The sequence below is a fragment of the Cottoperca gobio genome, chromosome 22 (assembly GCF_900634415.1).
Source record: "Cottoperca gobio chromosome 22, fCotGob3.1, whole genome shotgun sequence".
Taxonomy (NCBI): Eukaryota; Metazoa; Chordata; class Actinopteri; order Perciformes; family Bovichtidae; genus Cottoperca; species Cottoperca gobio.
In genome coordinates, this window is record NC_041376.1 from 4,085,231 (window position 1) to 4,103,100 (window position 17,870).

At 37.2% G+C, this 17,870-nt stretch overlaps 2 protein-coding genes across 3 annotated transcripts in view; both read right to left on the reverse strand.

Annotated features, from left to right (window-relative positions):
- Positions 1 to 11,362, reverse strand: part of slc25a21 (solute carrier family 25 member 21) — an 88,576-nt gene extending 77,214 nt beyond the window's left edge. The window contains exons 1-2 of one of the 2 annotated variants that reach the window (XM_029459940.1): positions 11,256 to 11,362; positions 11,053 to 11,133 (exon numbers count right to left, since the gene is read on the reverse strand). In XM_029459940.1, the coding sequence (XP_029315800.1) occupies positions 11,053 to 11,122 (70 nt within the window). In that variant the 5' untranslated portion in view covers positions 11,123 to 11,133; positions 11,256 to 11,362. Of the gene's footprint in view, positions 1 to 9,045; positions 9,190 to 11,052; positions 11,134 to 11,255 lie in introns of those variants that run through there. The other variant, XM_029459941.1, reaches the window with a different exon arrangement.
- Positions 11,363 to 14,470: 3,108 nt separating this feature from the next.
- Positions 14,471 to 17,870, reverse strand: part of plekhh1 (pleckstrin homology domain containing, family H (with MyTH4 domain) member 1) — a 125,310-nt gene continuing 121,910 nt past the window's right edge. The window contains 5 exon segments of the mRNA XM_029460481.1: positions 14,471 to 15,877; positions 16,522 to 16,668; positions 17,247 to 17,330; positions 17,611 to 17,649; positions 17,651 to 17,741. Coding sequence (XP_029316341.1) covers positions 15,725 to 15,877; positions 16,522 to 16,668; positions 17,247 to 17,330; positions 17,611 to 17,649; positions 17,651 to 17,741 — 514 coding nt within the window. The 3' untranslated portion in view covers positions 14,471 to 15,724.

Genomic DNA, 17,870 nt, shown 5'->3' on the forward strand with positions numbered 1-17,870 from the left:
CTTCACTTTTCACTTTGAATGCAATGGAATTTCTGAGTGATCTCTGTGCTTACTTTACATCTGTCCTCTTCCCTGTTTAGCATGCTTTTTATGTGATTAATATGCCCCTCTACACACACACATTATGTTCGTACTACTGTAAGGCTGACTGGTAAAGTGTCATTCGGCGAAAAGAGTAGAACACCTTTGAGATCTTGTTTGCGGTACGAAATCATGCAAATATGATGAAATACTCTCTAAAAATCAGCTGCACTGGGCTTCCTGCAGCAAGCACAGTGTCCTGGTTTTAATAATTGGTAACTCTAAATAAGAGGCAATGATCCAGAGAAAAACCTCCCATGGTGAGTAATCATAATTATCTGACTGAATCCACTCTTACCATAACAGTATAATTATTATTATTCTAGGAACTTGCATGTATGATAAATGTCCTGAGTGTGTTGCCATGCGTGACAATGATATTCAGCATGGGCTGTTATAAAAACAAAGTAGTTTTTTTTAGCTCTGACTGGCTAAGAAAACTGTAAATTACTAAATTATAAATCGGGCCAATAAGTGATCAGTAGGACCCTGGACTGGTGACATTATGTAACCTTACACAATCATGTGATGACTCACTTTGTGACATTACTCCCCCAAAGCATTACACACATCATATTTTTAACACCCAATTAGTGCTTTGTTTTCCACAATATTTTTTTCATATTTTTAATGTAAATCCATGTGACATATGTAATGGGCAACTGGTGCTTATGGCTACTGTTTTCTTGGTGGAAAAATAGTATATAACTAGGCCCAATTATTATCAATTAAAATCAAAAGATTTATTGAACATTTGTAAGCCTGTAATTATGGATGCAATAGTGTAATATTATATGTTATGCAATCATGTTATTAATGCAGGAGTGCGTCACCTAAACCCAATATAACCAACTGGACTCCCTGACTAACAACAGCTGATTCAGAAGTCACTGGTGCACGCGGCCACTTGGCTCGCAGCTGCAGTTCAGCCGTGCGCGTGCCCGTGCGAGCTCGAGCAAGTACAATCCGATAATTGCGCGCTGCTTCTTGGCCAGACTCATTTCTCACGGGCCGCCTCCGCGGTAACGACAGAGGAGGCCTCCTCCGGTCCTCCGACCCCCGCCACTGAGGCGTTTTAATAAATCATGTCATTAAGATAACGTCGAGAGCGCGACTGGGGCTCATACATCACAGACCCTCACTAAACGGGGACACGTTTTTTATTTCTCTCCAGACTTTCAGTGCGCCAACGTATTTATTTATAGCCGACAGAGTACCTGCATTAAAACAGGTCATCCTCTAAAAAACATCATAACTGGAATACAAACCTCCTCTATGTTGCTTTGGCTTAATACGTACAGAGTTAAGTTTTTACATTTCATTTTGTTTATCAGGCGTGTTATCATTTTTTACACCTAAAAAAATAACTATTTCATGCAATGCATTATTTTGTATTTAAGGGTCAGTCCTCTTTGTTTTGCTCCAACATCTGACAGAGACAGATCTCAGTCCGTGGCAGATGTATTTTCAGTGAAAATTGATGGTGCTTGTCAAGTAAGGATGATTCACACATGCAGCCTAAAGCCTGTAAGAGGCCTCACCTGGAGAAACAGCTGAAAGTCAAATAAAATTCTTATGCATAGTTTGGATTTTGCAGCTGGTACTACATCAGATATTATTTTGAGATAATATAGTCATGTGCAGTCTTGACGTCTGCTGTAATATATATATATTTTTTAAACAAACAAAAATATGTTTAGATTTTAGTTTTTTTTAAGTAAATATCGTACAGAACTTAGATAGGGCCTTAACAGACACTGCTGATTTAACATGCAGCCATTATGGGCTTCTTGTTTGATATTTTGACCTGGATGACTGAGAATCTTTGTCGGCATATTGCTGTCAAAACGCAGTCATTAGCTACGCTGATTGTAGTGCAGGAAGTCAGCCAAATGGCACACAAGCGACTTTTAAAGCGAAAGCATGAGCTGAGGAACATCTGCCCCAAACGAAAAATAACAGTAATACTCCCCTGGGCTTGGTAATAATGTGTGTTTAGTGCCAGTGGTGGAAGAAGTACTCCGGTCCTTATTAAGTAGAAATACCGCAGTGTAGGAAATACTCGGTTACAAGTAAAAGTCCTGCATTCAAGTACAAAAGCATTAGCAACAAGGAAATGTACTTATCATTCAAAATAGCTCATTTAAGAATAATGTATATTATATTGAAGGGTTATAACAATTGATGCATTAACGTTGCAGTAACTTTTTAAAATAATGATATACTGCTGGGTAGTTAAATATATAATAGATCATAATTTATTAGTTGATTATATTCTGTTTTAATAATCAGAATCTGCAAAGTATAGTAACTGAGGCTTTTAAATTGATGGAGTGGAGCAAAAGATACAATATTACTGAAAGGTAGTTTCTAAGTATAGCAGAAAACGAAAATACTTAAAGTACAAGTAACTCAAAATTGGAATTAAGTACAGTACTTGAATAAATGTACTTAGTTACTTTCCACAACTTCTGGCATTTTTACCTCAGAGATGTTGTAGTTCACAGTTTTGATGGACTTCTATTAATAAAATTGACTATAATAGTAATTTGAGCTGCTGCTAAATAGACCCTTATCCTAAAATAGAAATTAATTTCAAGTACGATGAATAATTCAGTCCTACTCATTTAATTATTTCACTTATTCAAGTGATGCCAAAAGCATTCCTTATTTTATCATTTTAGTGCCAGTTAACCTTTTGTGTTTATACAATCATGTTGGGTTGCCAGAGATTTGCAGTGCATTGATTAAGACTACCATTAGAATGTATGCCTGTTTGCATTCAACTAATTTCTTATGACATTGTGATCATTCACATTTGCAGAGGACGGTAATTAGTGACGGATATAATAAATCTTTTGTGTTTGTTTTAGGAATGCTGGTGTGTTGTAATTTCTCAATATTAAATGAGGGGTTACTTTCATTATAACCTGTACACCGTGGCCTGAAGCATGTAGTTTACTCATAAAGACACATCAGGAGAAATTCACTCAAATAAATTTCTGAGATCACGTCTATTAAGAAATTATTAGTTCGGAAACTTCAAATAATCGACGCAGTTTCCTCTCATGTTTACAGGCTTGTCAAAAATGCTGCCATGATGGTAAATCCTGGTTCTGAAACAGACGCGTATAAAGAGAGGCATTGAGAACAAAAGACAGTGTCCGGTTAAGTAGCCATCCTTCAGCACCATCATGGCTCATTTTAACCAAGCCATCCACAACCCCCATGCATGGACATCTGTCTCTCAAGGATGGAACAAAAAAAATGTAAATGTTTTCTATTTAATGCAAGCCAAAGCACACAGTCAATGTGAAGGACGTGAGCCTCCGCATCTCCTCCCAGACTGCGAAAAAAAAAAGATGGGAGGCAGAGGGAGCTGATTTAGAGGAACAGGCCAAGAAGCATCCAATCCAGAATCAACATTACTTCAAACATGAGGTCATCTAAACATCTGTCTACAACATGTCCAGCGGGAGTTCAATCAAAGCCCCGCTGAAACATGTACAATTGTTTCTGGAAATAAATATTAGGCCTAATTCGGCTGTGATTGGTGCAGCCACTTGGGAATCGGTCATTGCTAACTGCAGTCTCATCAATGACTGACTGACACACACACACACACACACACACACACACACACACACACACACACACACACACACACACACACACACACACACACACACACACTTTATTTATTTGATTCCCCCTCTCTTCTTCCTCTCCTTCATTTAGGCTAAGTGGCTTTATTTGTTCTTTCCCGACTGATTTCAGGTTCAGTTTAAAAGCAGTTAGATGAGGAGAGCTGCAGTTTGCGCGAGGCTCTGACAGTCTGGAGGGAGAGCTGCAGTAATCACACGCGGGGGCGTCTGTCTCATGTCGTCACAGTCCATTTGCTGGAGACGGATCGATTTACTCATGGAGTTTAAAAAAAAAATACATCTACTAAGGAAATAACAAAGGACTTAGAGAAAACATTACAGCAATGGGCATGTAACTAGATAGATTTGCATTTTTGACTTTTAAAATTTGGTTCACTGTGTATTAATCATGGTGACATTGTTATTTTAATGACGTTTTTGTGCCGCTAGCTTTTACTTTATTTTTTTCAAATGATAACATACATTTTATTGAGGTTTTTAAAAATAATAATACTTGTAACCTGATTATTTTGTAAAGTACACATACATCACTTCTGTAACGTCATAACTGAAACCAAACCACTAATAGTTATAACTTGAAAAGTGATATAGTATGCAACTACTGCCCCCTTGTGGACAAAGTGAGAATGACGTTAAGGTTCGAACTAAAAGAGCTTCATACACATCTGCACTACAGAACAAAATGTTACTTATTACTGCGCAACCATGTGGAATTTAGACTTATTGGAAATGCTCTAATAAGTCCAATAAACAAAAATCATTTATGTTAATTTTCTGATTATTTTCTCAAATAATCGATTCATAGTTTGGGCTATAAAATGTAAAGAAAGAGTCATGACAGTTTCCTGAAGCCAGTTTGTCCAACCAATACTCCAGGACCTAAAATATATTAAGTTTACTATTCTAGTAAACAATATTTACCAACCTTTTTGGCTTGTGCTCTTCTAAAATAAAGCATTGTCTAATTGCAACCCCTCATTGTTGGTGTCAGAACACAAGTTACAACTTTCAACCTCTAAACTTCTCATATTGTCTCATTGTAATACATTTACAAGGCGCATGTCACGCTGACATAAGACAAAGAAAAGCAAATCTTCACAATTTGAAAAACTGGAAATAGAGAATATTTGCCATTATCATAAGGGTAACAAGCTTTTTTCTGTGGATTGACCGATTAATCGACTAATATATCCACTGTCACAACATACGCACAGAAAAATGCATACTAATATCACAAAATCAGCCTGCTGTAATCCACAAGGCATACAACACAGAGGTAAAAAAATAACTGCTGCCAGCTTGCACTACAGAAAGCCAAACTCTGCACTAAATTCAGCTTTTTCCCATTAATTCCCATTTAATTTATAGGCTTTATGACCGGCTTGCACATAAATTAACACCGTGCTGTCTCCATCCTCATTAACGGTGAATGAGGAAGAAATAAAATCTCTGGAGAGTGAACACTGAGGTCATTCTGCTCAGGGTTCAAACCTGTCCCATCATTCTTCGTGAGGACGGACGAGAGCCCCTCCGCCTCTGGTGGGAGGTTCAGGACAGCAGGTTGTCAGACCCAGGGGGCTTGTGAGGGGTAAACAGGGAGGGGACAAGCAACAATGCCAGAGTACATACGACACCTCATTTCTCATAAAAACATCACCTGAGACAAGTCGTACCCCGAGTACTTCATAATTAGTTGACAGTATGAAAAGAAGTGTTCATTGCTCATTTACGTTACACACCATATGCCAGTCGACTGAAGTTCATACGACCAACACACATAGATCCAGCATTCATTAGCAGATCATGGTCTTGTATACTAATGATGGTAATGCAGAAATCTTTAAAGAGCTAACAAAAGCCACTGTTAGTTATTTTTTTAAATAAACCATTGTATGTGAGCAAAGGAGAGTAAATTAGGTAAATATTGGACTAACCAGAATTAATCCGCTGTAAAAACCCTGGAATATATTGCAAAAGCTGTTAAAAGAAACTTTCGAAATTGTGTGATTTTGTTTTGGAGTTGTAAAAGGATTGGGCCATTAACTTTAAAAGCGTGGGAGAATAATGACTGGCAACTTAGCACGGGTGTCATACAAACGTGTACTGGCTGTAACGTGGATTATACGTAGATAACCATCCTTGCTGAAAGACCTAACAATTGCACTACAACTGGCCCAAGTGCTTCACTTAAAAACTAAAACATTATTATTTGATTTTTACAGAGAACAGTTATTTATTTCTTATACACATCACATTAAAATTATGAAAATATTGTTGTAAATCATTAAAATATTTTTTAAAGAACATTTGGATGGATGTGACGTCTGACGAAACATGAACTAGTAAGGCTGTATATATACAGTATATATATATATATACACACACACAGTATATACTCCTCAATTGTTGATTAAAGCAGAATGAGTGGAATTTTGAAATTACTTCAAGGTCTAAAAGAACAACTTGTGCTTTTCGCAGCTCAGAGTCAGACTTCTAGGAAAATGAAAAGACGCCAACAGGCTAACTACAACAATCTTGTATTTACCATCACAGGGCCAGAGGAACAGCAAAGGCTGTATATACACAGTATGTGTATATAGAGGTATAGAGGTATAGAGGCGAGGCGGCTCTTTCATTGTTGGTATCTGCAGTGGGAAGTGCTGTTTGAGAAATTTGGTTCGGTACGTGGTCTGAAAAGTTTGGGAACATCTGTAGAAGGTCAGAATAAGAAACTGAGTAAATATTTTGGGCTTCAAAACTGAAAATCTGTTGGTAGGAGGGAGGGAAGAGAAAAATGTTGGCCACCAGCCAGGTTGGGAAAGAGATTTTTAAGCATTTGTTGAGTCACTTGTACTGATTATAGTTTTATAATTTTGTGCAATGGTGATAAAAACTAAATGCAGATAACTGTTTGAAATATAAGTATGTATCAATAATTATATAATGTGCACATGCAAACATTTGATAATTAATAAATAAAATATTTCTGGTAGCTCTAAAGTAAAGACTTACATTGTATTATTGTAATATCTGAATATGAAAACAAAACATCCCAAAGATAGAAAGAGTTCACTAAAGACTATGGACACTGAAGAGAAAGATATAAAAAATAAAACACCATCAGTGTGGATCGACTTGGTGAGTGAGCACAGCAACAACACCGGGGAATAAAAACATGCGGAAAGAGTTTTGTGTTCTTATCGTTTCCAGCTGTTGGCTTGTTCGGCTGGAGAAGAAAAGAATGGACAGCATAAAGGAGACAGTCCACACTGATAATCACTTCAGTCTTGCTTGTTTGATAACTTTATATTGTTGCTTGTTCTTCACCAATAGGTAAGATAAAAAGGAGCATATCATATGTTCTTCATTAAACATGTAGGCTAATGCTTTATGCTTGACTGCAAAGACTGGCACTCAACAAACAAGCAGCAGCAGCCGGTATGTGACGAGACGAATAAAGAGCAGAGCATGATAAGTCAGCAAGTAGGAGATACTTAACAATTTAGAGTATGAAACAAGAAAAACTGAGTTCAATATCAAAACTATAAGATATAAAATGCATCTTCACAAGAGCTAAAACCAGCAACACCTTCAAAACCTCTAACAACAGCAGAAAGTATTGTACTTTTAGAAATACAATACTTACAACCACTTGCTTGTGTGACCACTAATCTTGCTCAAAGATTTTAGGAATGCAAAATGATTAACTACTAACCTTGACTTTGGTTTTGCCTTTACATTACGTACATGACAGAAGAGATACGCATAAGAGAATTCACTATCTTTCACACAATCGACTTCTTCCAACTGTGCATTTTCTGAAAAACTGAAACTAATAATTCTCACATATCAGGACTTACAGGGCAGAGCAGACAGACTAATGCAATGATGATATATTCAAATTAATATGAATATGCAAATCTTTCCAAATCACAATTCAGTCCATGGCTACTTCACTCTGCAGGTACTTTGTCTGCATGGTACAACTTTCCACATATGTAGTATTTCACAATAAAGGCACGCGTTTGTATCGTTTGAAAAGCTATTTCAACGATAATCATTGAGATTGCACTGCAAGCAAAACTTGATTCAACTGTAAGTTATATTTCAAGAAAAGAGTTCATTTGTGGAATGCTATCCCTACAAGTGTACAAGTGTATTAGCTTTATTTAGTTTATAACTAATGTTAGAGACAGACTGTCATACTTATGTCCTATAGCAGATAGTACATTAATTCTCTCCACATTGCTTTTACATTCATTCCAGAGGTCTGTTGTATAAGCCTGCTTCTTGACCTCTGCAGTCACATTATATTTGTTTCATTATCTTGAGTTTATGCAGTCTTATGTGTGTGGGTGGGAGAAAAATCGTGGTGTTTTTTTTTTGTATTTTATCTCTGGCTCCCAATTCACGTGACTTCCACGAGTCTCATTTTGAAAGCCAGCCTACTCAGTAAGTGATACTAAACTTAGAGTGGAGAGTTTATGGCGGTTTCCTCCTTCACTGTATCTCTTATCAAGGGTAAATTGTCGGGATATTTCCCCACCCAGCTGACTGTCGACGTCTTTACTTTGACCCTCTGTTTAATCAAACACGAGTGAGCAACGGGTCTGCCGTGTTACGCAACATGAACTCACTTCAGACCCTCCGAGCGGATGAAGGTTTTTTTTGTGAAGGTTAAAAGAGTAAAGTAGAGCAAAGAAGCGAGAGGGTTGACTTCTGCTCACTTCCTGGTTAGACACCCTGTAAGCCTACACATCATGTATTAAAGTGATGTCCGTGAGTTTTATTTATTTTTTGTAAAGCTGATGTCTAGACATTTAAGGTAAAAAATGGAAGCCCAAGATTTAGACTATTTTCCCATTAGAGAAGTGTCAAATGTTTTATTATCATATGCAAAAAAAGCTAGTGTAGTTTTGGCACTAAAAATCTTATAATAATATAACTAATATCTAATAAAGTTTTAGGCTCTTCCAACAATGATACATACAGTATACTTAAGACATAAAAAAGGTTATTTTTCAACTAGCACCTACAAAGCTTTAGCTAACGTAACTGTATAGGTTATATAATTATATAAACCACTAAAAGTTAATTTAACACATTACAGCCGTATCTTCATCATGAAATATACTTCCCAAGTCTAATATTTTTGCCAGCTGTAAGACATCTCAAGAAATCTACACAGGTGGAAAATGTTGTTCTCATTAGGCTAATTTATAGCATTAGCATAGCCGTTTCAGTTACTCAGCCGTTTGTAGCAAACGTTAGGGGGAGAGTATGGAAAGTACAAACTCACCAGGTCGAAATCAACATTTAGTCGATTTAGGAAGAGGAAAAAACGTTGTCAGGCAGGTGAAAAGTACACAAAACACATAATTAATCCGACATCAGCGGGGGAGACTTAAGTGACTTCATTAAAAAATTATATCAAACTATCAAAAATGGCGCGGGGTTTCTTCCTTGCTTATTAACTGGTGTGCCCACAGCAGCTGTGTGATCAGTGCTGCCCCCGGTGGCCGGATAATGTATTGCAACAATAGTCTCATTTGTTTTGGTTTTTTCGACCACTAGTGGCAGTTTGACTGATCAGAGCAAGAAAAAAAAATGACATTTTTATTTTTAAAGGGTTTATTTTTATATCTCAGTTGGGGAAACTAAACCCAACTTCCCATTTTCAATCTTTTTTCCAATAATAGATTTTGTTAATGCCAAATTTAGGAAAATGTTGGGTTTCTCACCAGCTCATCAAAATCAGAATCCGGTTTATTAGTTACTAGGTTTAAATTTAGGACTACAAGGACATTTCTCTGGTGTATTGGTGCATGACATGCAAGTGCATTTAAAATAAAAGTAAGTATTGCAAAATGCAAAGAAAAAAACCATACCATATGAAATAATACGAAACAATAAAATATAGAAAAGAAGAAAATAAAGAAGAAAAAATAAGATTACAAAAATATGTACAACATCTGAATTAAAAATGGAAGAGCTGTGCAGTTTTTAGAAATGATAGTTTTGTGTAGAAATGTGCAATATTGTCCAAGGAATGTGCAAAGGTTCACAGTATGAAGTATGAAGTATAAAAGAATGTGCAATGTGCGGAGATATAGTCCCAAATGTGTGCATTGATCTAAAACATATAGACAGAAGTGAAGATTTTAATGTAACATGTAGTGTATATGGGGGAGGGAATAAGAGTCCAAACAAAGGTGGGATATAAAAAGGTACTACAGTTGTAACAGTCTAAACATTTTTCAGTAATGGAAAGTAAAATCACATTTCTATTTTACTTTGAGGTACTTGTACTTTACTTGAGTATTTACATGTTCTGCTACTCCACTACAATTCCACACAGTGAAAATACTCTACTACATAAAAGTGCCTGCATTCAAAACCTTACTTAACAAGTAAAAGAATATAAGTGCAATCATAAAAATGGACATAAAACAGGTTTTCACAGGACAGGAAAGGGATAAATAGGTGTAATCTGAAAAGTAATGTAGTGGAGTAACTAAAAGTATAAAGTAGTGTACAATTGAAATGTAAATTACACATAGCCTACCTTAGTCAAAATATTACTTATGTGCAAGTAGTGAAATGTAGCCTATGTCGGCATCCCACATAAAGGATATAGTACATACAGTGATATAAAAACATTGCAAATGTTATTGTAGGCTACAGTGCAATTTGCTCTATGTGCAAGTGTCAATAAAGCTCTGTAATCTATAGTAAATACAGCTGTCAGATAAATGTGGAGTAAAAAGTACAATGTTTGCCTCTGAGATGTAGTGGAGTAGAAGTAGCATATAAAGTTGCATAAAATGGAAAGTAATCTAGTTTGTAGGCTACGTCAGTGTACTACTTGAGTAAATGTACTTTAGTTGAATTCCACCACTTAAAAAGAAAATACAGAAAAAAGGTTAAAAAAAAAAACCTCCAGGTACTGTACGCATGCGCAGACTGATTTCCTGCCCCAGTGGCTCTTCCGTGATCCAGTTATCCAGCGTGAGAACTATCTTGGTACCACTTCTATCATCTTTGATCTAGGTGATCCCATAGAAGGGTGACCCAAAAAGATGATCGTTTGTTGCTTTACCATGTGCATGTGCTGATTAAAACCAGAAACATTTTGTACCGCTCTCGTGGGAAGGTGAACGAGGCTGACGTGACTGCATTTTTTTAGGAATCTGTGACACTGTTCCTCTGCTACATACTTTAAGCAGCTTGCACCATACTTAAAAGTATTGCATAACCTGAATCACTCGTTTTAAATAGTAGAAATGAAACATTAGTGTTGACTTACCAGCGGATCCACCGGCTATAATCTGATGTGACGCTTCACGGAGCATGCTCTGCGGCTTTTTGGTTGTCATTGTTAATGATCCTACCAAAACAAACATACGTTTAGTATCCCGTTATCTACACAGTTCCCCCCTTCCTTGTAGCCTGTCGTGAGTTTATATAGCATGTCATAACTTTGTAACAGCCTGCTTCAGGGCAACCTACCCGTGCTTTTCCGGCTCCGTGGTGAGGCTGCTCCGTGGTATCTGGTCTCGCAGGCTTCAGTGAAGTTTCTCCTCCTGCAGCTGCAGCCCACGCTGGAGACAAGCGCAGCAGTGATATCTCTCCGAGTGCTCTCAGGCTAGGCTAGGCTAATATGGAATCAATTATCAGCAGGATCACATTTACCCTCATGAAGTGTTTAAATATTGTAAATAAATAATGGATATTAACTGATTAATATCAGGCATATAATCATATAATGAGCACAAAGGTCATTTTATTGTAATAAGCTTATAATAGCTTTGACGTTGTCTATTTTACACCGATGCTGACTATGCACATGAGTTAGTACTATTTGTAGTGTTCAGTGTTATATTTACATTATAGCCACTTTACTGTATAGCAGTACAAAGGGGGAGTCTTCCTCTTTCATTATTCCTGTTTCAGCAGGTTACAGTAAGTAACACATTGTGATTGAGCAATGAAGTTTAATTTTAACAGTTTAACAAAACCTGTCTTCTGACATTATGTGGTAAAGATGAGCCCTACAGTAGGCTATGCAATGTGAACTGTAGTGTGCAGGTCTCCATTGATGAATCTGTTTATTGTTTAGTTTATAAAATATCAGAAAATAGTGTAAGATGCCTTCAAGAGTCCAAGGCGACGTGGTGACATTGATCATTATGTCTGACTAACAGTTCAAAAACCCAAAGACATCCAGAGTACTATCTTACAAGCGAGAGAAGAGCAGTTTTTAATTCTTATTTTTAAAAAGATTGAAGCAGTAAATATCTTGATTTTTGTATTGCCAAATTTCTTAAATGAGCATTATCAAAAATCAATTCTGATTAATTAACTAATCAATTAATTTGAGTAAGCGTCTGATACCCAGAAAATATATTCTGTCTCGAGTTTCCCCTTTAAGACAGAAAGAGTGAAACCTGACTAAATAATGCAAAGACACAACTAATATCAACATGCACAATCTCAAATATTGATATACAATGGAGATCTGATAGCACATGTATCAAACAGATTGTATAAAACAATTACAAGCATCTGAATAGTGACTTTTCATGTAACAGCCCTTCTCTAAATGTGTCTCACAGGGTCGGCAGGTTTGCATAGTAGGAGCCCCCTTACATAAACCAAACCCCATCATTGTCCCCCGTCTCACCGCGCATTATATAAAGTGGATCTCATGTGTTAAAGATCTTTCAGATTTCCATACCTTTGGTCAAATGTTGTGTTAGATCAGAGAGGAGTAAAGCAGGAACGTCACTCCTGTAGGTGTACTGGCATGGCTCAAGTTTAAATCCTCCTAAACTTTTAAACACAGAACTACACTCTTTACTACTTCGCGTTGTGACATGCATAACGTGTTTTACAACAATGATGTTTGAGGAGCTTTTTCATCTGTTTACAGTCAACAGTAGAGAGGAATTAGGACATTTGCAGTTAACAGGATAATTAAAGTGACAGTCCACCTGTAATAAAACATTACAAGACACATTTTAAGTCAGAGGTTTAGAGCTTTGACATGATTAAGTCTGGTCAATACGTCCTGAGATGATAACATGCTCCCACTAAAACATTAAGCACACTGATAGTCAGCGTTTATTACATTAAAATGACATTATTAGTAAATTAATCTATTTGTCAATGGGCAGGAAGTTAATTGATAATAAAGTATGATAATTGTCATTTTTACGCAAAAATTACAAATGTATTGGTTGCTTTTCTACAGTGATGGAAAGTAAAAAAGTACATTTACTAAAGTAATGCAGGGATTATATTTCCCATATTTTAAGTCATGTCAATTTCACTTATAGAGCACATTTATTAATAAGAACAAATGTTCATTTTTAATGTTTTGTGAATAAATAAAACATGGGAATTATCAAATAAAAACACAGTAAATAAGTAAGTAAATTAATAAATCATTGTTTTGCACAAGCAACCATATAAAATACATACAAATAATAACCGTGTGGTCAGCCATGTATTTATGATGAAAGCTAAATGGCTCCAGAAAATACATAGAAATATGAATTAATATAAAATAACTGACGGATGAATTTGGAGCCCTGAAATAAAGTTACAACCACATGGAGCAAAGAAAACAAGACTCTTTAGCTTTAAACTCTTCACGCACATCCCATACACTGGATAAACATTGTTTTTTAAATCAAGCCTCTTTTCATAATTCATAAAACCTACATAATGATAGTCAGCCAGAAGAACTACTGTTAAGGATTTACAGTAAAGGCAACATAATTCCCATCGATCCAACAACTCTGGAATCTTTTACTTTAAATTAAGTTTGATGTAAATTCTTATAAAGCCACGGTGCACAACGGAAAAATTAGAGGAGCTATTTTCTTGCAGAAATTCAGCAGTGAGCCCCATAAGGAGCTTTTTATTTTGTGTAAGAGCAGCGATGGAACAACAAGAGCTTCAGACGAGCTATAAAAACGTGGGATTTACAGCATATATTTGGCAGGAAAATGCCATTAGCACTTTGACCCCCTTGGATAAGAAAAAGCAGAACAGCTTCCACCCCAAAAAACCCTCGACTCCAGTAAAACATGCAGACTGGCAGGCTGTGTACAACCAACACAGAGGGAAAGTAAGTGTGCACTTTATGGATGTGCTGGATGAGAGAAGAAGGATTTTATTAACACAGAAACAGTGGAGCTTTGACTGAAATATGAATTGTGCTGCTATTGAATGAACCTGAATAGATTCTACTTAACTGGGAAAAATGTGCTTTGTGAGGGAAAAACAATGAAAGTTTATTGTATATTGATGCATGTTGTGAGACTTTCAAATTACTATAAAAGTTGCAATGCTTTTTGTAATCACTGAGAAACATGCTAACCCAAAAAGCTGCTTAATAAATACTTCAGGTGGTGGAAGAAGTATCCTTTACGTGAGTAAAAACAAGTAAAATGTACTTAAAGTATTAAAAGTAAAATACATAATGCAGTATTACTGATTCTGAGCAAACTAATTAAAATGAGTAACTGTGGAACATAGTTTAATACATTTAGAATTTGATTATTTAATATGTAATCTTTTAATTATGACATACATCATGCAATTATTTGACAACACTGATGAATATTATGATTTATATTTCAAATATCACCCGCCGAAGCAGCATGTGAATATTGAGATTGTATATATTGCTGTGTAGGGTAAGAACAAGTCAAATACAGGATTGTACCATTTATTTTATGATCACACACAAACATAAAGACACCATCTTTCAATCTTTTCTAACACGTTCTCGTACAGATACAGAAACCAAACATTCTCCGCTTTAAATTACTCTGCTACATAAAGGAAATAAATGCGACACGTGTGGAAAACATTTCCTTTTCAAGCAAAAGCCAAAAGAAGTTGGAAATAAAATAAATAACTATTATGGACATGAGCGAGAAAGTGGTTCGATCCAAAACAGTTCAAGTCATTAAGATATTTTGTGAGCTCTTTATTTTATTTTTCCTCTTTTTGTTTGTTGATAATTAAAAACACTGAGACCTGATTCTGTTGTTAGAGGAGCATCAGAAACATGAACACACACACACACACACACACACACACACACACACACAGTTGTGTCCCTCAGCAACATCACATATTTCACTTTTATTTGGCTAGATAAGTGAGCTAAATATCAACTTTCTCATTAAAAACAATAGAAAATGATTTTAAAAGTTCCTTAAATATGAATCATACACCTGATTTTATATGCATTAGGGCAGAGTTGAAACAATCAGATAATCGATTCATCATTTAAGGCATTTTTAAATCACAATTCAGTGGTTGCAGCAGCTTAAATGCTAATATTTACTCTCTTTTTAAAGCTTCTATGATATTAAACTTAATATCTTTGTGGTCACAAAAACAATATGTCCACTTGAAAGTTGTTTCTATTTTCTACAGACCAATTCATTGAGAAAATAATCAGATGAATCTATGATTACAATAACTGTTCTTTGCATTAGATGTGGATTAAGATGCTAAAGAATATCACATGCCATATCAGTCCCTTTCTAATTGCACAGTACCTCATGAATGAATTTAAACTTTGGTTCATCAGCGACACACAACACTGAGCTCCAGTCCAACCAGCTCTCAGGTCTGAAACACTGGAACACATGAATGTCGCAGTAGAAGCGACTAAAAGAATCACGCCGCGGGTGGAAACGTGTCCTCACGCCACTTCTGCGATACGAAAATAATCCCAACGAGGAATTTTGAACCTTACAACTAAATAAAGCAGAGTTGAAACACTCTTTTGTTGCAGAAATAAATAGTCCAACAAGACTGTTTCTGACATTTCTAAACCTAAACCTTCATAAAAAATGAAAAGATAATCTCCTAGTACCCAGACATGTAACCCGACGCACTCCATGTGAATGCGGACTAATAAAGGTAACTGTTGTCTTCGTCGTTTGCGTGATTCACAGTAACGTGGGGCCCTTGGTGGTGTAGTTCATGGCGGGGAAGTGCCGGCTCTCTACGTCCCAGTGGCCGAGGGGCTGGAGCGAGGCAGACGGGAGGCTGGGGTTCCAGTGGTTGATGTAGCTCGCCATGAGCAGAGTCAGCTCCAGTATCTGAGACGAGAGCAAACACAGGTCAGATCGGATTCACGATGGACATTATGATATGATGTTTCATTTGGTTCCAGGGAGCTGGAGACGCGAACACCGGAGACATCCAACTGCAATCAAGAACGGAGTCGCTGCCATTAGCTTCACCCACAGCTGTAACACGACTCTGTGGCAACGCTCCGTTGAGACTCGGCAACAAAACCTGTGTTATCCATTAGCTGTCGGTGTGGAGGGCGTGTGGAAACAGGTGAATATCAATAAGTCACAGACACATACATAAACACCACGTGTCATGTACAGTTTAGATGTTATTTGACACTATTAACAATACAAAACTTACGATTGAACTGTCAAAGTTTAGGTTGGTTTGGTCAAGTTTGGATTCATACGACAAGCAGCAGAAGCTAAAGGTTCAACTTATTATCTGCTGCTTTAAGCTACTTATTAGAGCTTTTTATTTATTACCTTTATCTAACTATTTCAACTCTTAATCAGTTACTTTAAGCTAATTATTTAAACTTTTATTCACTATTTCAACCACTCACCAGTTGTACTATATGCTGCATAATGATAACCTTTAGCTATACTGTACTATACTTCTTCTAGACTACTGCTTTTACAGTTGACTCCATACTCCTGACGCTTACCTTTGGTTTGGTCATCACAAAGAGCAGCTTCTCCACGCTCTTCTTCCCGACTCCAGGCTCCCTCTGCTGGCTCGTCACCACCATGAAATCGTCCCGGCAGCCCCCAAAGGTAATCACAGACTGGTAGGAGTATGTGACCAGCGTGTGCTGCAGATTGAAAGCATTGCCAGTGTGAGATGTGCAGTGATATAAATATAAATATATATATATAAATATAAAAAAGGGAACATGTTCAAAATGTTATTGCTGATCCTAAAATAGAGTGGAATACTTTTTGGAAAATCTTTTTTTGAAAGGCAAATTGAGTGTGAAGGAGCATGACATAATGTTCAGCGACTTCACTTTAGTTTCTCTCTCTCTGACTTTAATGGAAGTGTATGAGCGCCTCTGCCCGCCAGACCGAGAATGAAATGGATCTCCATGGGCTGCTGGATATGACGGAGCGTTAACGTTGTTTACATGTTGGCGCGGCTCTGTCAGGGTCCAGAATGTTAAATCCCAGGCTGGCCCTTTTATGTTCCTCTGGATTTCTGGTGTTTGAAACACCACAGAATAGAAACCATTCCACACCGGTGGGTCGACACAACGTTTGTGGTCGCGCCAGCTGAGCGCTGCAGTTGTAAAGAGGAATCTCGCTTTGAGAGCCATAAACTGAAATGTTCTATGTTTTATGTAACAACACGGGACAGAGATAGTGTTGATGGAGGTATTTGTTTGGAACTCACCATTGTATAGTCGAGCACACACAATCCATCTTCATTGACTGCCAGCCACACCGGGCTCTGCTCGACAGGAGAGGGGGGGACAGGCTGTGGACAGACGGAACAAAGAAAGGTGTAATCTATCCTCGTAAACATTACGGCTTCATCTCCGGGTCGTCTTCCTGCTCTCAAACTGGTCCGACCTGAGCCTGAAAGCTTGATAAGTGTGTTAGGGTTCAAGACAAATGAAAGGTTCTTTTTTGTTTTGTTACTTTGGATGAAAAGGTTTTGTTTCTATCAAGAGAGCAAGACTTCAAACTAAAGACTGAATATAACACACAAGCGCCTGCGTGGGGTCACACAGAGTGAAACATCATTGTTCTCCTACCTTGGCGCTGAAGAGTTTGGCTCCAAACAGGGGCCACTTTCCGAGCCACAGTTAGATATATTCTCACACACTCAGGTGCACTGCACCCACGTAGCATAGACCACTTAGTGGCCAGACACTCAGTAAGATCTCTGAAAGGACAAAAGGAAAGGTCAGTCGAACATAGAGAGGTAGAGGGGAGAGACAGGGGACGACGTGCAGCAAAGAGCAGTGGGATTCAAACCTGCGGTATGACTCAGCGTTAATACATGGAGCTACCA